The following is a 24,617-nucleotide window of genomic DNA, read 5'->3' as shown; positions in this document are numbered from 1 at the left end:
TGCAGCTGTGCTGCACACAATTCTATCTGTTGGATTCCGTCGAGCAGGTATGATGTGACTTTCATTGAGGTTGTATTTAAATGAAAACGGGCAGCAGTGCAAAATTTTTATTTAAGACCTGTCCTGAAGGTGAGGTCCAGTAATGGGAGAAAAAATGACAGTAGTCAAAATTCTTCCAACAGACATAAATCTTAACACCTACATCCAGTTGGTAACTACATAGAGCATAAGGTTCACAAATTTACTCAGAAACATATTACTAGAGAGCACTTAAAGCAAAACTAAATAGCGTTTCAACCTTCATTAAACATATTCTTAACTTTTGTGAATATTGACAACTGTATTTCAGTCTGACCACAGGCGACCGGGAGAACAGGACTTTACGACACTTTACGCAGGTTTTCATGGGAAATACGGACTTCCATTAGTCAACCCTACCGTGTTTGTCCTCTGGAGTCAGTGAAAACTAGGGGTGTGACAAAATATCGAAATGGTAAAATGTCGTGATTCTTTGTATCCTAAAAGGTTATCGATACGCTCAGTCCAATAATCAAGGTATCGTTCTAAAAAGGTATCAATGTTTTTAAAGAGGAACCAACAAGTGGCTAGCAAAATCTTCCACCATAACAGTGTCTCAGTGAACTCTATATTGACGGCGCCCGACGCCCAATCCATTAAGACAGGGAAGGGCGAACGAACAATGGAATACAAGTACATCGGCATCAATAGAATGGACAAAGGTGCCCGTCAATGGCATTAAACAAAGTAAATGCCATTAGAAATGAATCGGAAATTTGGACGTCCATGGCCGTCGATGGCAGCACCCTTGATAAGCATCAATGGAATCAGGGAAGTTGGGGGGACACGTCCTATTGATATCTGGTCATTTCCTGTTGATTCTGGGACATTGTTTTTTTCCAATTGAAAATGAATGGGAAAAGTTTTGGACGTCAATGGAAATCAGTGGCATCGAGTTACATACTGTAGGTATAGTCAATGTAATCTAACTATATTAGCATCAATATATTCGACATACATGGCCATCAAAGGCATTAATGCAATGTAAATTCCACTGGAAGTGAATGGGAAATTTCCTACTAAAAATGGATGGGAACATTTTTGGCAAATTTCCGGGGAAGCGTGAATTTTTTCCAAATATAACTGTATATTTTTTCCAAATTCTGTATATAACTTTTATATACAGATATAAATAATATATAATGTCCCGGAAATTTTGATGCCCAAATTATGTGATTTGGTTAAAAATTGTAGGACTAGATACATTTTGAAACTTTTTTTTACGGAAAATCGCTGTTTATGGGTGAAAGGAAAGTTTTTCGGGGCCGTTAAAAAAATTCTCTGCGTCGCACGAAAATTCCGGTCGTGTCGATACTTGAACGGTGCTGATCGGTGAAATGGTTGGGGCTGTGCGGCGCGCCAAAAAAAACGCGGAGAATAAGATGAATAAAGAAAGAATAAATAAGTACGATAAAGTCACAGAACAACTCTATCTGGCCTTTGCCAAGGCAAAGACCCAGATAATAAACATGTAATGCAAATGTGGGAGTTAATTGGAAACAAACGATATGGGTTGGGAACTGAGGTAGGATTTCAGTTATTGTTGCTGCTCTAAAGTGATGCAAAAATTTCAAATAGCAGGCCGAATATGAGCTGTTCTCCATCGAATCAAAGGGCGAAAAGGCGTGATCATTCGATGTGTGTTGTGCGTTAAAAAACTTTTCTTCTCTAATCTGCATGGAAAATTGTCCGGAATCCTTACGTTTTTAGTCAATATCAAGTTCGGCTGAGGTGAAACAGAATGATAGTCAATTTATGACTATTACCTGACAATGGGAGAGAAGCAACTACAGTGGATGTTTTGTGTTTGTCTATTGCCAAACTCAACACAGTGAAAATGATAAGAAGAATTATTGGTCACCCCAATGTAGAGTAGTTACCAGATAACAGTAAGGCCAACATCATCATAAAGGTAACCAAACTACGGCCCAAGACATCCCATTGGCTCGCCCCCCCCCCCCCCCCCCCCCCCCCCAGTCCTTCTGTCCCTCACCACTTGAACTTGCCACATGAAGCAATAATTTTTGTAATTTACAGAGTCACCATGAGTGTCTCACTGGCTGTGTGCTGTATTGCATGGCTGCCACCATGTTTGATACTATCTCCGCTCGTGTACTGTGAGTCACTTTCACATTCTCTGTAATGCTTCAAATGAGGGGTGGGGTGGGGTGGCTGGAACAGTCTTTCAAGCGTGACACTCCAGAACTTTGAATAGGTCAGGTACAGGTGTACAGTATATATTTTATAGCCTTATTTATCTGACTTTTAATTTCCCATTATTGTTCTATTTTACAGTGGTAAGAAGTATCTGAACCATTTGGAATTTCTCACATTTTTGCATAAAATCACCATCAAATGTGATCTGATCGGTGTTGCGTGGTGTTGTGGTTTTGGGATTGTTGATTTGTATAAAGCTGGGAAAGGATACAAAACCATCTCTACAAATCTGGATGTTCCTCAATTGACAGTAAGAGAAGTTGTCCACAAATGCAGAGAGTTTGGCACTGTTGCTTCTCTCCCTAGGAGTGACCATCCACCAAAGATGACGCCAAGAGTTTAGCGCAGAATACTTAGAGAGGTAAAAAAAACAACCCTAGAGTGTCTGCTAAAGACTTACAGAAATCACTGGCACAGTCCAATATCTCTGTGCACACATCAACTATATGTAAAACTACTGTATGGCCAAGAATGGTGTTCATGGGAGAACTCCATGAAGAAAGCCACTGCTGTCTAAAAAAAAAAAAAAAATGTTGCTCATTTAATTTTCACAAAAAGGCACTTGGACACTCCACAGAGGTTTTGACAAAATATTTTGTGGATAAATTGAATAACTGTGGTATTTTAGAAATCACAGTTTGTGTAGTGATACATTTGCTTGACTTCAGTGCAGGCAGTGAGGGATCAATTTCCACTAAGTGGTGCTGTGATTTTGAGTGCAAATGTTTTTCTGGCTTTGTGTGTGCTCTACGACTGATTGGTGACCAGTTTAGCATGGTCTGCCTTTCGCCCAAAAGTCATCTGGCAAAAGCTCTAGCATCCTGTGACCCTGACAAGGAAAAGGGTGTTGAAAATGGATGCCTGGTATTTCAAACTTAAACAAATTGTCAGTCCTTGCTATTTTGTAAACAACTTGTGACGATTAATAAATACAGTATGTGCGAGGAATGATGATAGAGTATTGTGGACTGTGCCATGAGGCTAGCTAGTCATTTCTACTTCGCAAAAAAGCCATCCAGCCTGCTGGTGGTCATTTTGGTCTGGATCAAACAATTCCATGTTATATGCCCTACCCGACTCCGGCCTGTCATGACAGTGAAGAACCATAATGTGGCTAACAGAGAAAAAAAATTTGAAGACCTCTGATCTCAAGCATGCCATCTTCTACAAATATTCTTTTTTTTTATATTTGGTTGTCGTTGTTTTTTTCTGTCAGCTCAAATTTATTCTGGCAACATGCTGTCTCTCGGAGCGTTGTCTTTGGACTTTGTTTAATCGAGGAGACTATCGATTGATTATCATGGTCTTGTCATGGTCTAAGGTTGTTCCCAACTTAAATATGTTTATGTTATCTGGGTGTCAGGCAAGCGCTTTTTCCTTTTTTTCAAAATGTCAGAAAATTATCACGACATCTAAATCAGAGGTCCCCAACCTTTTTTGCACCACAGACCGGTGTGATTTGGGCCTTTTTTTTTCACGGATCGGTGTTCTGTCAAATTTTGCATCTTTATAAAATTTTTCTCCCAAAGCTTTTGTGGCGTTGAAAAAAGCCCTCTTATATTCAGATGGACTCTCAATGACATCCAACGGTGCTAAAAAACTATTTACATCATAAACATACATGTGCAACATGAAAATGGCGTAAATTAATGCTTAACGACACGGCGAAGTCGTTAAGTGAGAGAGCTGCGTGCAGTTGTTGTGTGCAGCTAACATGGCAAACGTAAGTTAATATTCCTTTCTTTAAAGAAAGTTTGTAGTGTGAATCTCCACATTCGCAGTCATTTTACACCGGCAATGTGCGGCTGAAAAATACAGGATGTATAAAATATCATTTGTTTTAGCCCCGTCGTGTTAAGTGCAGGGAAAATTCAACTCACCCGCGGAATCAGTGGGACGCCTGAGCTTGTTTCGTTTTAGACGAGATGGTCCCGAGATGGAGAGTGAGAAAAACCCGCTTCACAAAGATAGGAATTGCAGCACAGTTTTCAGCGCTCTCCTGGCGGTGTCAGGATATTCCGAAATGACTTTAATCTAGAACCTCAGTAGAGTTGTTGTCTCAAATGTATGTTTAAGTTTGCCGTGATTTGCGACCTTTACAAGCTGATATTCCTGTTGCACAGACATGCTCGGATCACTCGGTTTATTCACATACGGTCACGAATCCACTCCTTTGCAGTTTGTGGGTCTTTAGTGATTGGGAAGTAGCAATGACTTTTCTTCGAAGTTGTAGGTTCATCTTCTGGCTCGTCAGGTTCCCTTTTCCCCGTAAAAAATCTGTCAAAAGACGTCTGTTTTTCAGTTATTCTAGTGTGGGGGCTAATTATTCCGGGAACAAATGTGATGGGCGACGACCTACGTCATACTTTATTATCAAGGCCAAGCGCACATAGATATACAAAATAAGATGTACTGCTAACAGTCCAATCAATGCATTTCTATAACGACCTCCTATCCTGTAGTTGTATGTCTAGAGTAGACAGGGATATTGGTGTGTTAAGCGGCACAGGCCAAAGTCAATCGGCCAGAATGCAGTCGTTAATAAATTATTTATTATTTCTGCGCAGCCCGGTACCAAATGCGCCACCGACCGGTACCGGGCCGCGTACCGGTCCGCGTACCGGTCGTTGGGGACCCCTGATCTAAATGATTTGAGGTGTGACTTAGGCCAGATTCATACCGCAGGTCTTAATGCACAAATCTGATTTTTTCGTGTTTCACTCAAGTGAGGCATTAACTTGATGTTCTGAACAGACATGTCACATAGAAGTGGAAAATTTCAAATCCAATCTAGTTCAATTTCGTATGTGGCTTTAAATCCGATTTGGACCACATTTTTCAAAATGTGGCAGCGGTCTGAACTGTCAAGTCTCCCAAATCGGAATTCATGCAGCAATCACGTCAGCAAAGAGTGAGAGAGGCAGGGCAAACTGACCGGATGTGTATGCGTCATGCACACACAGTGCGTGCATGCATTCCATCACCTTATACAGTATAAACTTTGAATTTGTTAGTAAACGTTGATTATTTATGCCTGTTATTTGTGTCCTCTCTTTTGCAAATCAAAAGATGGTAACCCTAGAATAACGTAGAGTCAGCATGTTTAATCATTTGTTTTGATGTTTCTGCACAAGCAAGTCAGCTTGCTCAGCGTGTATTGGATGCGAGTTAGTGTGCATGCGTAATACTTGAACGTGCGCAGTGGAAAAAGGCAGTCTGAACAGGCACGCCAAAAAAACAGATATGAAGAAAAATCGGAATTTTGCATGAAGACCTGCGATCTTAACCTAGCTTTAGTTCCAGTGACAATAGGGCGTCACAGCATATGACATAACTATTCAACTCTGCATTTTATTGAGCCTTAGTCATTTTTGCACATTTCGGCAATTGGTGCTGATCCGTCCGAGATACTATACAACAGTGATAATGTTCATTTGGTGCGCTGCTACTACTTTTTAACATAATGTTCTCCACGATGAGCAGATATACGGTGAAGAGCAGAAGTATTTGCACCCCTTGTGATTTTGCAAGTCCACCCACTTAGAAAATAGGTAGAGGTCTGAAATTTCAATCATACATGCATTTTCATTCATGGAGACATAATCTAAAAAAATCCAGAAATCCGATTTATGATTTTTTAAATAATTTATTTGTAATTTACTGGGGTTATAATACTACTGGGGTTCCTAAGCATTAGAACCCCTGAGAATCGGCAATACCGGTAATAATGACGCTCAAAGAGCTGTCAGTCTACCTTTAAAAAAAGTCTACCTTTACCCCATGAGTAACCACCCACCCACAACCTGTTTGAGCTCAATATTGTCACCTGTGCACTCCACAGTCAGTCATATTCCAACTGCTACCATGGGCAAGACCATAGAGCTTTCGAAAGACACCAGAGAAAAAAATTGCTGAGCTCCACAAAGCTGTAAAAGTGTTAGGTTTTGTGTTTGGTTTCTCCTTGTGTGACTTGTCCCTGTGATTACCCATTGCTCTCACCTGTGTGTGTTTTCCCAGTGTATCCTGCAATCTGCATCCACCTGTGTTACCCAGCTGTTCCTCGTCTCGTTACCCCTTGTCTGCGTATATAATGACCCAGTTCCTTGTCACTCCTTGTTGCGTCATTGTCTACGTCAATGTCTACGTCAATGTCTACGTCAATGTCTACGTCAATGTCTACGTCAATGTCTATGTCTATGTCCGTCTTTGCCAAAGTCGAGTCCGTTCCACGCCCTCGTGTACCAGTCCCTCTATTTAAGTAAGTTTTGTTTGAATCTTGCCCTTTGATCCCCAGTGGTTTTGTTTGTACTTTGTGCTTTTGTTAGATATCATTAAAACGTTTTTTGAGTTCACTGCCACCTGCCTCGCTGCCTTTTTCGTTTTCCCTGCATTTGGGTCCACACAACCTGCCTGCCTGCCCGCGTACCTGACAGAATGACGCAACCAATTGTGGACCCAGCGGGAAAAATTCATTTTCGGCAGGCACGCCGACGGCCATCAACCCGAACCCAACCACGCTGCTGTCCCGCCAGCAGACGACCACGCTGCTGTCCCGCCAGCAGACGACCCCGCTGCTGTCCCGCCAGCAGACGACCCCGCTGCTGTCCCGCCAGCAGACGACCCCGCTGCTGTCCCGCCAGCAGACGACACCGCTGCTGTCCCGCCAGCAGACGACACCGCTGCTGTCCCGCCAGCAGACTCCGAAGTTCCTGACCCTCGCCCTGACGATGCTGCTCCCCGCTTCTTGCCACGGCTTGGCGGCATGAAAGACCGAGCACTGCCTCGTCTGGGACGCCCGCCTGATCTGCCTGTGCGGTCACCCAATGTCTGGCGCCCCGGGCGCCCTCCCGATCGACCCGTGCGATCGGCCCACGTCTGGCGTCCTGGACGCCCGCCTGACTGGCCGTGACGGGCTGGTGTTGCTCCCTCCTCTGAGCAACCTTCTGACTTTTTGTTTCCTCGGGACGTCTGGGATCCGTCCCTTGAGGGGGGGGTACTGTTTGGTTTTGTGTTTGGTTTCTCCTTGTGTGACTTGTCCCTGTGATTACCCATTGCTCTCACCTGTGTGTGTTTTCCCAGTGTATCCTGCAATCTGCATCCACCTGTGTTACCCAGCTGTTCCTCGTCTCGTTACCCCTTGTCTGCATATATAATGACCCAGTTCCTTGTCACTCCTTGTTGCGTCATTGTCTACGTCAATGTCTACGTCAATGTCTACGTCAATGTCTACGTCAATGTCTATGTCTATGTCCGTCTTTGCCAAAGTCGAGTCCGTTCCACGCCCTCGTGTACCAGTCCCTCTATTTAAGTAAGTTTTGTTTGAATCTTGCCCTTTGATCCCCAGTGGTTTTGTTTGTACTTTGTGCTTTTGTTAGATATCATTAAAACGTTTTTTGAGTTCACTGCCACCTGCCTCGCTGCCTTTTTCGTTTTCCCTGCATTTGGGTCCACACAACCTGCCTGCCTGCCCGCGTACCTGACAAAAAGGCAATGAGACAATTGGAAAGCAGCTTGGTGAGAATAAATCAACAGTTGCAGCAATTGTTAGAAATTGGAAAAGGCTAAACATGACTGATAATCTATCCCGGACTTAGGCTCCATGTAAAATCTCTCCTCGTAGGGCATCACTCATGATGAGAAAAGTGAGGGCTTAGCCTAGAACTACACGGCTGGAGCTGGATCTTATAACAACCTGAAGAGAGCTGTATGCACATTTTCAAAGGCTACTGTCAGTAGAACACTATGGTGCAATGGTTTAAAATCATGTATTGCTTAGAAGGATTCCCTGTTGAAGCCAGTACAAGGGAAGGCCCTTCTGAATTTTGCCAGGGAACATCTGACTGATGCAGAGGGGTCATGGCAGAAAGTCATGTGTCAGATGAGACCAAAGAAGAACTTTTTGTTGCAAATTTTACATGTCGTGTATGGAGGAAAAAGAAAGATGAGTACAATCCCAAGAACACCATCCCCACTGTGAAGTATGGGGGTGGAAACCTCATGCTTTGAGGCTGCGTTTCAGCAAAGGGGACAGGCCGACTGTACTGTACAAAGCAGAGGATGAATGGTGAAATGTATTGTCAGATTTTGAGCCACAACCTACTTCCCTCAGTCAGAGACTTAAAAATGAGTCGTGGCTGGATCTTCCAACACGACAATGATCCGAAGCACACAGGCAAACTGACCAAGGAATGGCTGCATAAAAAGCATATCAAGGTTCTGTAGTGGCCTAGCCAGTCTCCAGACCTCAATCCATTTGAAAATCTTTGGATGGAGCTGAAAGTTTGTATTTCTCAACAACAGCCTGGCAGATCTAGAGAAGATTTGTGTGGAGGACTGGGCCAAAGTCTCTGTTACCTTATGCAAAAACCTGGTAAAGAACTACAGAAAGTGTCTGACCTCTGTAATTGCAAACAAAGGCTTCTGCTCTAAATATTAGCACTGATTTTCTCAGGGGTACAAATAATTATGAACCCCAGTAAATTACAAATAAATTATTGAAAAATCATACAATGTGAGACAAAGTTCAGACCTCTACCCATTTTCTAAGTGGGCGAAGTTGCAAAATCACAAAGGGTGCAAATACTTCTGCTCTTCATTGTATATTGTAGATCTATTTTAAATACACATTGTCATTCAACGTCAAGGAAGCAGTTCACAAGTGGTTGCCAGCTACTCTAAAATTATTAGATATTTGAAATTTGTGGTTGGTTGGTAAGGGCTGCCATGTAACATAAGTAGAAGAGAATAATTATTGCATACAAGTCCTTACAACAAATTCAGCACCAATTGCAGTGATGTTCTGGCAGTTAAATCAGGGGATGTCATTGTTTTTTGTTTATTTGCCAATTGTGGACATGTCAAGACTTTTGTGATTAAAAGCTACATTAATAAACTTGTCTTTTCCTAACAGGTTACACCAGTGTAAACTGAATTAAATTAAACATGATTAGATGACACTAACTCAAACTTGTTATAAAAGCGGCCCTCCTCTGTGGAGCTTGCATGTTCTCCCCATTCCTGCGTTATTTTCTTGGTTCTCCAGTCTCCTCCAGCATCCTAAAAATTATGCAAGGTTTTACCCTCCTCAGGTGTGAACGTGACTGTGAATGGTTGTTTCTCTTTGCGCCCCAATTAGGCTGGAAAACAGTTCAAGGTGTACCCTGCCACCTGCCGGTAGTCAGTTGGGATAGATTAATTATTCGTTAATTAAATTTAGGAAGGTTGACTTACTGAATGCAAATGTTAAAATCAAGCTGCGCTTACGGCACGCAGTTCCTCTTCTAAAAATCTTTCCATTCTCCGTGTCTCACCAAATCTCTGGAGAGGATGCGAGGGACAGTACAGATCAAGAATGCACATTATTGCTTTCGATTTACACACTTAGTGAGTATACAAACACACACCTGACCCTTTCATGACCTTCAGCCACGTTTCACCTGATCTAACATGGAAAAGCCCAAGTATAGAGAGACTCAGCAGTGATGAAGTGAGAACCAAATATGTATTAGCCTCCTACACAGAAAAGTCTTTATCCGTACAAATATGTGTGTGCAACACATAGTTTACACATGTGCGATAACTGTGTAAATAGTAAGCTCGATGGGACGTGTCCAAACTGGCCCACTTTGCATGAATGATCGCAATTCCGCAAGTGAGGAAATACAATTTCAAAATTATTTGTATTTCATTTTTGGGAACAAAATCGTAGGTTCATGAAGTCTTTCCTCAGAATTGTAATGGTTTTGGTCTGACTTTCTTTGACAACTTGGCTGTGTGTTTTGAATCTTGAAGTTGTTGGAGAATACTTAACCTGCAACTGATGCCCACTTTTCTGACGCTAAGCTCTGATTTTGTCTGTTCAATTCAATGTGCATTCTCACAGATTTATGGCTTGACCACGTCAGTTTCAGGGTTTCAGCAGAGGCCAATACACACACCAAGTGTGTCTGTTCTTTTCACTGCTTTACAGTATAGTATTTTTATATTTAACATTATTAAACTTAACATTTTGTGCATTTTACTCATTCTTCATGAGCAAACATTCCAGATTTCACTGTTGTGTTGCCTTGCCCATCGAGAATATTGTAACTCCTTCTACCAATGTTCAATAGAGTTTAGATATGGATCACTGAAGGGCACGTCATAACCATCAAATGTTTTATTATTTCCTTTGTTGTGATATTTATTACTACAGATACAGAACTTACATTTGAGTATTCGCCAATACCGAGTGTACAGTATTGGTACTAGTATCAGTACCCTGATACTTGATCATTCTATCACTTATTACTATTGTGATAAAAATGTAAATAACGTCACCATTCATTTTACAAAGCTTTTACAAAGATTTTCCATCATCTGAAAGTGTTACCATTCATGTCCTTGTAGAATCAGTGCATTTTTACAACTATGAGCAAAAATGCATAGTGTCCCTTTTAGCCACAGTGTAGAATATGTTTAAGTTCAATGTCCTGTTGGAGGACGGATCGGAGCCGCGACCCGGATCGGCAGCGGAGGCCCCAATGTAACCGGTGTGTCCGCACAGCACCGGTCGCGTTCCGATCCCACCTCGCTCAGGTCAAGACTCAAACCCGCGCCATGCGACGCGCCTACTTGGCAGGCGGAAACACTAACCGCTAGGCTTGAGCTGACAGCGCAGCAGAAAAGTTGTAAGGGACTGGTGAAATGCGGTGGTTACTCTGTTGTTCTCGATTCTATTTTTTATTTTAAATTGCCTTTCAAGATAACATGTCTTTCTCAAAAATGTGACTTATACTCCTGTTCAACTTATATTCCGAAAAATACGGTAGTTAGATTACTTGCGAGAACACATCCTAACAAGGGGATACTATACTCGTATAAAGAGAAAGCCTCGACCTATGAATCTAACCATAACCATCTAACCATAGCTTTTTAACTATGAGGCAGAGAAGCTAACCACATTTTCCACCATGCCACTACCATCACATCACTTTACTGAAACATTCCAGCGCGCATTATACAAAGAAATGGTAACAGGTACACAGTACAGCCAAGTTTAGAAACAATGGATTTAGAAGCAATCAGCTGTTAACAGCTGTTGCGTCCGAGGGAAATAAAGACCTGCAAAATGGCAGACAGTGTTAATGTTACATCACCTGAAATACTTTACAGTCCGCTTTCAACTGTAATTTGATGTGCCGCGCAAAAAGCAACATATTGTCACTGAAACAGGCTTTAATCTATTCACGCAAAACGCACTCGCACACACACAAGCATACATGTAAGCACAATGATTTCTAGCCTTATTGGGCAATGCCAACCAGGCAAGAGTTTAGGCAATGGATTTTACTGGTTTTAATTTATTTTCCCAAATTGGCACGAAACTGTGGATATGTGAATGTGTCTGTGTTTCTGCGTGTGAGGCTTGTGGTGTTGGCAGAGCACGTTATTTTTAGGGTGCAATGAGCTCTAGTGGAGCCACCAGCATATAAATATACACAGACATACGTGTAAGCACACAAACAAGCAAACAAACAAATTACCATAGTATCAGGATTGCCTCACATGTTTCCATCAATTTACACGGTTTGACTTTTCTCTTTTTATTTCTGTGTGATTTAAAATACACCTCGCTACTATTCTGTGTACACATTATAGTTGTTCATCCTTGCTTAGGTAATTTGAAATGAACTACAGCATATTACAGTCTATCTTCAGATGGACTCAACAAAGGAGGATGCCTTAGGCTTAGCCCCTCAAAGCAAGTACCATAAGTAACTAGAAAAATAGTGCCCTCTATAGGTTTCAGCATTTCTTAAGGCTGTAGAGTGCAGTGCCATTTCAAATGTGTCATTCAATTAACTACAGTTCTTTGCATAAAATTAGAAGGCACTTTTTTTTGTCTGTTTGCTTGTGTATGGTTTGTCCAAGAAAAAGAAAAGAATATTGGGTTATGTTGATTTTTGATAGACACTGAGTCATATCTTACAACTACATCTGAAAATTTTCTGTTAAAATGTAGTCTGAGTCAAGAGCAGTAGATAATAAATACAATCTATATCAGGGGTCTCAAACTCAATGTATCCATGGGCCGCTGGAAAATGTGTGCTGCATCATAATTTCACAATAAAGGTTTCAAATATTTAAAATTAATAAATAGGGTGTAGGTTTGCAGAAGGACGGAAGGGACAAAACACTACCAAATTTTCAGGAGGCTCAGATTGTCCCTACCAACTTTTAAGCAATCTTATTTTCATTCTATAATGACATCATGTATACAGGTCATTTAGATTGTCTTTAATGAATTATTCTCATTATGTTCAGATTTATACTTACCCCTTTTTCTTGCTGAATGTACTGGGCCACCCCCCCACCCCCCATCAAACCCACGTTTGATTGGCTGATGACTTGACCTCCCCTCACCCCCCCCCCTCCCAACACAAACGCACACACATGCTGCCTCTTCCTGCTTTGAAGAGGAGGGATATTAGAAGTTTTTTGTAAGCCAGCAGCAGCCACTGTAATGTAAAAAGACATCAATATTGTGGGTGGTGGCAAACACCCCCCCTAATTTTGCTACTAACAGTCCGACCTGCATTAGAGTTAGCATAGCATTACGCTATGTGAACATGTTAACCTGCGAAACTCGAGTACACTGCAAAAATACGCCTCTTTAAGTTTAATTCCCTTGTTTTCAGTGAAAATCTACAAGAAATAAGTGAAATTATCTGCCAGTGCTTCAAGTAAATTTTACTCAGATATATTGAAATAAGAAAAATAGGTAGCTGAAAGTAAAGTTGACTTATTTGTGGTGTAATTATAAATTTGCAGTGTGCTTCCATCTGTTATCGTTAGGGTTAGGGTTGAACAAAGAAATGTAGTGAACTCTGCTGGAAACTATAGAACTAGCAAAACGTGAGCAAGACACTGCTTAGTGAGACAGGTGCCATGACACATTCTGTTTCACAGGACAGTGTTGACAGTAAAAAAAAAAAAAAAAAAAACATGCTTCTTCTTTTCTTCTTGTAAACGGCCTGGTTTAGACGGAAAGAAGGCTAGAGTATGTAGTGACTTTACACTTTTGAAACGATACCTATTAGTGCATTCATTCATTCATTAAAATGTATTCATTTATTTTTTACATTATTTTTTTAAAACATGTTCATAGGTTAAGTAGTACCTGCCCCCCCCCCCCCAAAATAAAACAAAAAAAAAACACACAAAAAAACAACCTCTGTAAATTTCCTATATATGAAGCAAGGGGGAATTCCCCTATTTTGAAAAATGACTTTCTCCCATGAAAATAGTAATTTTAACTTTTTTATTTTTTACGTCAGAAACACATCAGCATATTAGTGGGAAATTTAGCCTTGACCCCCATTCACATAATTTGTTTGGTCTTAATAATGTCTTGTCCCCAGCAAAAAGTGTACATGCAAGTTATGCTGTTTTAGCGTCCCTGCCAATGTTGAGACCAAACCTACGCCCTTGAATACAATTAATCCAGGTCGGTGATCAGGCAGCAGGTGGATAAATATTTTACAAGTCAGCCTGAGAATTGAGAGCCACTGGGTTTGAATCTTGACGTCGCCCCCTACGTGTGGTTTACCTGATTACATTTTTACACGTTTACATGATGACGTTAATTTTTTTCTCCCACGTATGGTGGCTGCGTCCTACATCCCTAAAACGCGCATGTTAGATTAATTTAAAGCTATAAAGGTGTGAACGTGAGTAGGAATAGTTGGTGCGGATATAGCTGAGATAGGCTCCACCTCAGACATAACCTTAGTGAGGACAAGTCAGATGGAAATTAAAAAAACATAAAATAAAATAAAAGCTGGTTCGGTTTTAATTGTTAATGGGAGAACGTTCCAGAAAGATCACCTTAATTGCAGTGTCCCCTGTGAAGTGGCCAGACAGATCTATCTATATTACATGCCTACAGTTTACATAAAAAGGGGATATCTCACCCAAAACTACTGATAGTCCAGCCCACTGTGACCCTGAATTGCTTAAGTTAGCAAAAGACATGTATGGAAATATGTTGGATTTTGACAGTTAAAGATGAATTTCCTACTTTAATAACCCAAAAATGATTCACAAACATTGCGCGGATAGTATTTTTCTCACAGTGCCCTACTGTTCTTATGTTTGCCCGTATTATGAGTCCAAGATAACAGCCTGTGTTATAAAAGTCTCTTCTGTTTGGATTTATCTTGTATTTTCATAAGGCTGTGGGGGGTTCTAAGTGGGAGGCTTGGTTCATTCCACCTGGACTGCAGCTCATTCACAGGCCGCTTGTGTGTTTGTGTTGCATTACGCATCGCGGCCTTCACAACACCACTGGCTCCACTGGGTTTAGGCTCATAGGATTTATGCACCGGAGGCTGGAAGAGAAAAGGGGACGGGGAAGAGACACGGACTGATGGTGTATGCGTCTGTGTTGCTCTGCCCTTCTATGGGTTGACTCCTCTGCCTGTTGGGTGAGGTGTTTTGTTAACCTCGTCTAAGGGAAGCAAGGGTATATGCAGCAGAATGAAGATAACAGGATGGAGGCCTGAAAGTGAAACACAATTGCTCAAGGTCTGTCTGTTCCTTTCCCATGAGTTTACATAAAAACGTGAACTCTTCCAAAACACAAACATTAACCGCATTCATAGTGAGGACAGTCCTGTGCAAGCCAGGTATTCCAAAAGAACGCAGAATGTTCGTTTAAATGCGTTAATTGTATCTTTATCTCCCTGCTTATTTTTGTATGTGTGTTAAATACGTTATATTTAAAAAATAATAATAACAACTAGGCCTGCAAGCAGGACTGAATGAGCCCTCGCAGTTTGGCGCAACTCGGACGAACACCGCGAAAAGCGGGAGAATACAGTGAAAAAATGTCGCTGTATTCCCTCATTTATATTTCGCGAAAACTATTTTCACGTCTTTCACATCTTTTGCAGAAAAGCGGGCGAATACAGTGAAAAAATGTTTTTTCTGTATTCCCTCGAATTTTGCGGAAAAGCGGGGGAATAGTGTGAAAAATGTTTGCGCCGTATTCTCTCATTTTTCGCTGAAAAGCGGGTGAATACAGTGAATTTTTTTCCCCCCTTGTTTAAACGCGAAACCCGCAGGGAATACAGTGAAACAATTTTTCTCTGTATTCTTTTGTTTTTCGCGTTTTTTTTGTGTTTTTGGGCCAATTCCACCAAGTTTGCCAAATTCCGTGGCTCTATAAACTGCCTAAGGCCATGAAAAAAATCTGCTTTCTTTTAATGGTGAACAGAGAGTCGTCATGGCAACAGACTGAGACATGTGGACATGGGCCTTAAAGTGTAGTATTACAAAAGGTCTTGTAACTAAAATTACCAAACTGTGAAGAACTGAAGATGTAAAATGTAAAATGTAAAATAAGTAAATAAGTAAAATAGTGACTTTCTGTTGCCAATAGTTAGCACTGCAGAGTTAATGCAAATGACTCCTACAAGACCCTTCAGGGTACGACTCTCACCAAGCACGGGAAGTTTGGCGCAGATATGTTGTATATCTGCCAATTTATGAATGTTCAAAATTTGTGGCGAGACAAAATAGTAACGGTCATTTCCACTTTCCTGTTTCCTGTCCTCAGCTTCAACAAAACCTTAATATTTTTCATCAGGCACCTGAACACATGTCTTAAGGCTCCTCTGATGCAGATTTGAGGTCCATTAATTTCTTTCTCTTGGAGGGGGAGCCTGTCTCATAAAAAAAGGTTGTTTCTTGTTCCCACTTGGGGGTGCCTGACCTAATGGGTAAATATTTCAATGCATTTGTTTTCAGGCGGGTATACTTTTCATACATAGACTGCACCTTGTATCAGGGAGCTATTTGTCATATACTGAATGTGGCGTGTTGCCATAAAAATGGTCGACTTTGGCACCCCGCCCAGGTCAGGCCCTTGAATGAAAACTCACCAATTTGATAACTTAAGATCTCATGTCTCATGAACAGTCTCACCAATTTTGAAGAGGATCCAACTAACTCGCGAGGCGCTAAGGTCTCAAATGTGCACCCTGTAAATCGATACAAATTTCACATTCAATCCAAAATCCCCGATTTCCTGTTGACCTTGGAATATGGGTGCAAGAGACGTTTTGGAGCAGTTTTGTACTGTGTATCGACTCCCCAAATTTCATCGCTCTATGTTGAAAAAATTTAATAGGAGAACCCTTTTTGAAAAATTCAAGGGGGCGCCACTGAGCCATTTTGTTTAATTTTTTTGCAACGTTGCAAAATTATTGAAATTTACGCAAAGCTGCATGTATGTGCAAATTTTGGTGAGTTTTCGTGCATGATAAAGACACCCAAATTGGCCACTTTCATTTGCCATGAAAAAAAAAAAAATTGTAATCCTTTGCATTCCAATAGGGCTCTCGTGGCAGTTGGTGCTCGGGCCCTAATGAAATAAATAAACCTGAAAGACCACTTGCTTTAATTCATTTTTTCAGGCAATTTCACATAGTGTCAGTGAAATTCTACCTCTGCTATCTAATGTTCAGCAGTGGAATTACACCCAAAATATATGAAAAGAAGATAAAAAGATAATAACCAAACTATACCCCCCGACCCCCAATTAAAAAAAAAAAATTGGATTTAGCGCGGCTATAAACCCGCAATGGAAGGGGCATTACTGCATTTATGTTACACAAAACTAGATTAAGATGATGGGGATTCATGGCAACCAGCTGTTTTATTCTTGCATAATAAGTTACCATGATACAATTGTAATGTATTTTTGTATTAATTACCTAATGGTCAGGAAATACATATTGTTGTCTTTCTATTACAATTATATTTGCTCCCAAATCCATGGTAATTCATTTTTTTTCATATTTGTATTCACCTCTAGAAACACCGAAACACATACCTTGTAAGGTTGCATATGAGACTGGAGATTGGAAACTGTCTCCCTTAATAATAAAGGCCTTCTAAGTAAATCGCAATAAACTGTGAGCTTACTTCCAAGTGTGTACTGTATGTTGGTGGATATGCCTGAGATGCTGTGGAGTGGCAGGGAGCAGGGTTATCAGAGCGATGAGTGGTGAATACTGACATTGTCTAGTTGCGTGGAGCACAGCCTTCAAAGAGGCAAAGAGAGGAGGATTATCTGCACTGTTGAGAGGATGAGATGAGAGGGGAACTGGAAAGAAAGAGGTGTTTGACCTCCCAAACTGTTGAAAGGTTCATAGGACACTGGTTGCTCTCTAATTAGTCTTTCCCATAAGGAATATTGGAAATGGATATTATCCATTTAGTTAAGGTGAAAGCTTCCTTTTGTGCCAAATAAGGAACTTTTTGTCGTGATCAGAGATTTATGTGAGGTTCTCTGAGATCTTGTCCAAGATGATGGAATTTCACTTCTTGCATGATGAAATTTTTTTCTAAATTTGCCATCTTAATGAATGAAATTAAATCTGAAGAGATTCTGTGCTATGCTGTGCCACCTTTTGGAGTATTATTATTATTATTATTACTAATATTAATAATACCAAAACTACGGAAATCACAATCATTAGTTTCTAGAGTATCCCTGGAAAGTGCTATCAATAATGTCAGAAGAATTCCCAATGCCTTGGATATGTGCTATTCTACTGCACTGAGACTGACACTCAAGGGATTTGCAGAGGTATGTGTGGTCTTGAAAACTCATAACCGAGTCCTCATAAAACAGGCATCAGAAACCTTAAGGGAAACTATGTCTACTGAAACAGAATAACAGTGTTAAAGACAGTTTGCGGGCCATTTGTAGGGATGGAAAGAGAACCAAAAAAATCTACTCACGTAAAATTACTGTTACCTTGGTGACATTTTTCTCAAGTAAAAGTACTGGTGTAAAATGTACTAATAGTAAAAAGTAGCACATTCAAAAAGTAAAGTAAACGTTACTTACATAGACTTCATAACATATTGACGGGACAAGGGGTGCGGGGCCGATTCATAGGAGGCCTATCTCCGTCAAAGCTGACCGAGTGGAAACACAGACAAAGAGCTTTTTACATTGAAAATTCTTGTGAATAAATGCTTAAATCTCTGAATTCTTTATATAAAACGGTCTCGATTCTTGGTTAAAAGCAACAACAAAAAAACGGGCAGTTAGCATTTATTTTACATGAATATGTTGAATGTGCTGCTAGTCTTTAAGCCACTGTGGTGCCCCCTTATCACCACAAAGAGTTCTTTAGATTGAAAAATCTTGAAAATAAATGCATAAATCCGTGATTTCTTTATAGATATGGATGTAAAACTGTCTCGATTCAGGCAAAAAAAAACAAAAACGGGCAGTTAGCATTTATTTTACATAAATATGTCGAATGTGCTGCTAGTCTTTAAGCTACTGTGGCGCCGCCTTCTCACCACAAAGAGCTTTTTACGTAGAAAATTCTTGTGAATAAATGCTTAAATCCCTGAATTCTTTATGGATCTGGATGTAAAACAGTCTCGATTCTTGATTAAAAGGGGAAAAAAAAAAAAGAAAAAAAAAACGGGCAGTTTGCATTTATTTTACAATAATATGTTGAATGTGCTGCTAGTCTTTAAGCCACTGTGGCACCGCCTTATCACCACAAAGAGCTTTTCACGTTGAAAATTCTCGTGAATAATTGCTTAATGCTTTGAGAATATCTCCTCATGATGCTGGGTGTGGGTGGGCAGGCCCCCTACTTGAAGGTGTGGCACAGTGTCTGAGGGAGTGACCTGTCAATATAATTACATATGAAGTCTATGTACTTACTTACTTTTCTGTGTGTTTGTCTGGGCATGTGTGTTTGTCTGGGCAGGTGCAACAAAACCCTTTTTTATGGAGAAAATGTTTTTTTATAACTGCTCTGCAAAGTGTGAAAGACAAGCAGAATAACTGATGTAATAGAAACTACTTATGATGTGGCACAATAGTAAATTTACCCATTCATTGCAAAATTTGAGTACTGCTCTCCTTGTTATGTAAATGATATTAGAAATGCTAATTGGCAACGTTATGGTCCTCGGTAGCAACGTGGCCTCTTTTATTGGTCATTTAACACCAGCTTCCTACAGCCCACAGCCAACTCAATCTTTTCGGGATCCTTAACATTCCGAAAAAACTTTTTTTTTTGGCACAAGGGAAAGCTGCATTGATTCATCTTCTTCAGCCATCGATTTACATGTTTTCAAGGTGGTTGCGCGTTAATGAGAACACTTCGAGATGGAAAGCGGCTGACTATGATGTCAGGGTTTCGCAGGTAACTGCAATGGTTAGCTATTGCGGATTGTGCAGGTTTGAAGTTGAGGTTTTTTTTTTGTGTTTTTACTTGACATAATAGGAATTCTACTATGTGTTATTGTCGAGCACTACAGTTATCAGAGCCAATCAGATGAACGCTCCATATCGCCACACAGATTCAAAATTAAACTCTCTCTCGCTCTCTATCTCTCTTGCTTTTGATTTTTTTTTTTATTTAAAACAATTCTTACAACTGAAAACGTGCCAACTAAACATTTTTAGAAATTACTAACGGGACAATTGTCCTTGACAAATTGTTATTCCCATTCAATTGATATTCAATGTTCTAGATTGCACACAAACAAAAACCGTAATAAACTATTCAACCAGCATGTTTCCAAACGTAGCAGTTCAAAACTACGTTTCCCATAATGCCTAGCGCGGTTCAGCCTACTGATAGCTAGCTGAGGCAAAAATCAAACTTTGCTATAAAAGTTTACAATCATCGGCAGCGCAACGATGCGCCACCAAACGGGATTTTACAGTCAAAGCTCCGAGTGAAGTCAACAGTTGCCATTATATACGTATTTATCGTAAAAAACTTCAGGCGTTGTGGCCAAATCGTCAACCCAGTAGATGGCGGTAATGCCTCATGATAGGGGTAAACTGCCAACAAAAACAAGAAGAACTACTCCTTCCCTCCCTACTTCTAGGAGCCATGCCATGGCGGGCAGGCGCTGCCACCCAGCGGCCGGAGGGATTCTCTTCAAATTGGTCCCGTGAAAAATAATAAAAACCGGACATTTTTATTGATTTATAAAACCCGCCCGGACGACGAGGATACTACCCAAAAGTAGGACTTGTCCGGGCAAAAGAGGATGTTTGGTCACCCTAACTTAGTTACAAAGAGGAAAGTAAATTTAATGTGTTATTTTCCACCCCTGGCCATTTGTATGCACTCTCCACTCAAATTATTGGAACACGTAAGTCATTTTTTTTCTTTTTGCAGTGAACCAAAAACTTCTGAATGTGAAATATAAAACAGTGCAAGAGATCAACTCTTAAGCTTGTTTTTTCAGGTTTATAGACAAGTTTCCGAGGTACTTCTGCTTTACTTCTGCCTTTCTACTTGCGACTTTCATTTTAAACTTTCTCTAACCAAAGCAACAGTCGAGTGGCATTACTCATCAAAATCCCTCAAAAAAGACAATTTGGAAATGCTGCATCCATCTGCAATCATCACCACATGGGAGGACAACATGAAGAAATGGTTGAGTCGCCACATCCAAAATAGTTTCGCATTTTATTGATTTAATGGTAGTGGATGGAAATGCAATCAGGGACCTAAAAAGCTCTGAAGCATCCAGTTGAATGTGTCCTAATACATGAATATGGGAATTTTGTGTTCATGAAGGTGGATGTGGAACCAAGACAGTGCCACCACAAAGCAATAACAGGTATGATTATGTTCAATTTGACGACAATTCTGTGTTGCGTCACACCTAAAACATCATTAGCTTTTCATTAGCTTCAACGAAAAAGAATGGTTAAACAAACACTCATCTACTACAAGTCATACACGGGCTTTTTACCCTAAATGCATAAATTCAATTGTTACACGTTTTTTGCTCGTTTGTTCACTGGTGGAAAACAATCTTAGGCAACGGAAAACATTTTGATGTGCCTTACAACAACACTTATGTTGATGGACATATATCGAGACTGCGTGCCTTGATGATTGAAGGCTTGATTTATGCTCCACCTTCATTAATATTTTTCTGATAATTTCATAAATTGCAATTTATTGACCTGTTTTGCACATGCACCAACAATATCCGTGTCAGCCCTTCTGCATCCGGAAACCGTAACATTATTTGTAATTTCACCTCATTTTGGTCATTAAAGTGGCCGGCGTATCAATCTTCAGCCCTTGTTAACACAGGCTGCACAGATTGTTCGAATTTTGTCCACGAACGATCAACGAAGTGATAAGAACAATCATGCAATCTTTTAGGTGGATTATTTAGGTTTAAAGCACACCCTTAACTTATTGTCTGCTGCTGGTTTCGATTTAAAGCGTATGGCGAGGTAGATCCACATTGGCGCTTTGAAACTGGATGCTGTGCAAAACATTCCACTTCCAAGCAAATATATAGGCGCTTCCAGGAGTTCACACAACCAAGCACAGCACAGAAAGTCCCGGAGTCTCACCAAAGTCGTGCTGAATCTATTTTTGGATATTCTGTGGGTTCCTCTGGTTTGATTTGGCAGCTTAAAACTTTGTATACTTCAACCGCAACTCATGGTGTTCGGTCTAAACCGGAATTCCGTAGTAGAAAATGTCAAATTTCAGCTCAGGAAACTTGTCTAATGTCACGCAATTTGCATTATTTTGTATGAAAGACCAAACATTTAGGTGAGCAAAAGTAATATAACAGATTGAGTTAAAATATTACTAATAATTTAATATTATAATTAAATGATATAATTATAATTCAAATATAATTAAATACTAATTAAAAAATATTTTAAAATTACTACAATGTGAGGAAAAACAAAGAATGACAGCCATGTACTTTTTGTCTTTTGGATTTACAGTAGGTTTTTACCACCACTTCTGGCCTTCATCTTAGCAAAGGTTGCAATGGCTTTTCTCTTGCTTTCACAATAGCTTATTTGTCACCCAAAGACCGTTCTCTGGTTTTCATGATGGTTACATTTGTAACCATATATTTTTTTTATTAATCACCATATACTGTATGGCACATTGGGCAATTAAATAGAACTGAAAGTTCCTCTACTTTTGCCTGCATTAAAAGCTAGATTGAAATAAAGTGATGACTGTGCTAGTGCTTGTTTAATTTAAAAAAGCACTTGATAACCATTAAATCCCTGGTGCTTGTCATACTTTGGAGCTTTCAGTGTGGCACTTTTGTCCATAAAATAGCTTGTTTAGACTTCAGACTCAACAAGCAATCAAACATGACATGAGGAACCTTTGAGGAGTTCAGACAGTACATAATCAAGGCTTTGACCTCAAAGGGGGATTCAGTGTCGGAAATTGTGAAAGCCTATTTCTGTAAAGCACAGCTGGGCCTAGAGATATGAGCGTGAAGTGAGTTGGCGTGGTTGTGTGTGGGTGTGCATGCGTATGTGTGTGTGTGTGTTTAGGTCAGGGCAACAAGACCGATGTCCTTTTCTCACACGTCTTCGATTGTGTGTGTATGCTGTATATCTTTCTGACCTGTCTGGCCTAGAGGGGGTGTCTGTGATAAACCACTTTCCCTCCTCACAGTGTACTCTCAACCAGATCTTCACCAAAACATTCTCACAACATCATGGGAACTGAGCTTGTCCGACATTATCTGAATGGCGGTTTTAAGCAAAATCACACATCCTTGTTTGAACTAAACGAGCAAGTACTTTGTTGTTTACAATACATGTTGTATGTTTTCCTTTTCACTTAGTCTGTCTTGATCAAACTCTAGTTCAGGAGTGGGAACGTTTGTTTGTCCCATGCCATTTTACTTTTTTGATTGACAATTCAATGGCTGCCCAAATAATTGTATTTTTATGATGCGAACCTTGATGTTCATAGTTTCATCATTTAAACAATTATATCGGCTCCTCAAAGTGTTGTACGCGGGAAAAAAGATTATTTTAGGATAATGAGGCAGTTGTGAATAGTTAGTTAGTTAGTAATAAATAGTTAGATACTGAACTTTTATTTTATTTTTAGTGTAATTTCCTTTTTTTCCTCAGTAAATTCTCAATTCCCTACTGTCGTTATGCCTTATGTTTATTGTATTTATTTGGTATTTGAGATTAGTAGTTCGTTCATAATTTAAAAAAAAAAATGTTTCGCACTCTTTTCTATTGCAAACGGCAGAGGAAGTGCAAGTTTAAATTTTCACTCAAATTTTTCACAGAATGCAATTGGGCATTAAATTTACTTCAAGGTAATATGTCTTGGAAGAGAGGATTCTGCTATTTGTCACTATAAATAAACTTTTTAAAGAAATATTCAGAAATATGTGGAACTGTAATCTTTGTTTATCAGTATTGTGGCTCCCAGCTCGCCAGATGCCTACCAAAGCTCTAAATTTTTTCCATACACGGTTCATTTATTCATAGCTGCACACAAAAAGCAATCTTGGATCAAACGCATAATAGTTCATATCCAGTTAGGTTTTCCAACACAACAATGGCTGTTGAGTAAATAGTTTCCATTTATTCTATTTTCCCTCCCATCAGGTACCTGGCCAAGCTATCGTCAGTGGGAAGCATCCGGGATGAAGAGACGTGTGAGAGGTTACGAGGACTCATCCAGAGACAGGTGCTCAGTTTTACACAAACGAAGCAATTCAGTTTAGTTTTTTAAAAATTTTATTTATTTATTTTTATTTATTTATTCATCTTTACACAGTACAGATTCACAATGTAGTTGAGATGTGTCCTAATGTATTCTTACTACCATAATTTTCGCACTATAAAAGGGCACCTGACTATGAGCCGCCACCCACCAACTTTGTCACCAAAACGACATTTGCTCATGGATAACCCGCACTGGACTATAAACCGCGGCTATCCTCACTGTATTATGGGATATTTACACCAAACGATATTAGCCGGTAACACTTTATTTGATAGCCGCAGCATCATACGACTGTCATATGACCAAATGAACCACAATAAGCTTTGAACCAATTGTCAGCGAAGCTTCGCTGCTCCGAGAAGCTTCATTTGGCCATCAGTGCTCCCTTGGGGGAGACAATCAACCTCTGCTGCCACCTGCTGTCAACACTGTTGTTGTCTAACATACTTTCTAGCTTGCGTTGCAGTGCTGCAGATATAAATAACAATCAAAATTCATATTCTGTGCTTATTTTTTCTTCAGTTACTGTTCCAGTTGTTTCATTAATTGCTAGTTTGGTATCTGGTAACACTTTATTTGATTGTGGCGCAGTAAGACTGTCATTAGACAATTATGACATGACACTGTCATGAGCATTAATGAATGCTTATAACAGATGTCATTTAGTGTCATCCGGCAAATTTCTCATTTTTGAATGGATGTATAAGATCCTAACTGGACATAAATGGAGTTGGTGAC

The 24,617-nt window shown here is 40.1% G+C and overlaps 1 protein-coding gene across 1 annotated transcript in view; it reads left to right on the top strand.

Annotated features, from left to right (window-relative positions):
- Positions 1–24,617, top strand: part of wnt4 (wingless-type MMTV integration site family, member 4) — a 44,752-nt gene that overhangs the window by 11,990 nt on the left and 8,145 nt on the right. Inside the window, exon 2 of the mRNA XM_057846559.1 lies at positions 23,759–23,840. Within this exon, the coding sequence (XP_057702542.1) occupies positions 23,759–23,840 (82 nt within the window). The remainder of the gene's footprint in view (positions 1–23,758; positions 23,841–24,617) is intronic.

Source organism: Corythoichthys intestinalis, chromosome 9 (genome assembly GCF_030265065.1).
Source record: "Corythoichthys intestinalis isolate RoL2023-P3 chromosome 9, ASM3026506v1, whole genome shotgun sequence".
NCBI classification, from domain to species: Eukaryota; Metazoa; Chordata; class Actinopteri; order Syngnathiformes; family Syngnathidae; genus Corythoichthys; species Corythoichthys intestinalis.
This window is presented reverse-complemented; position numbering and strand designations above follow the sequence as displayed.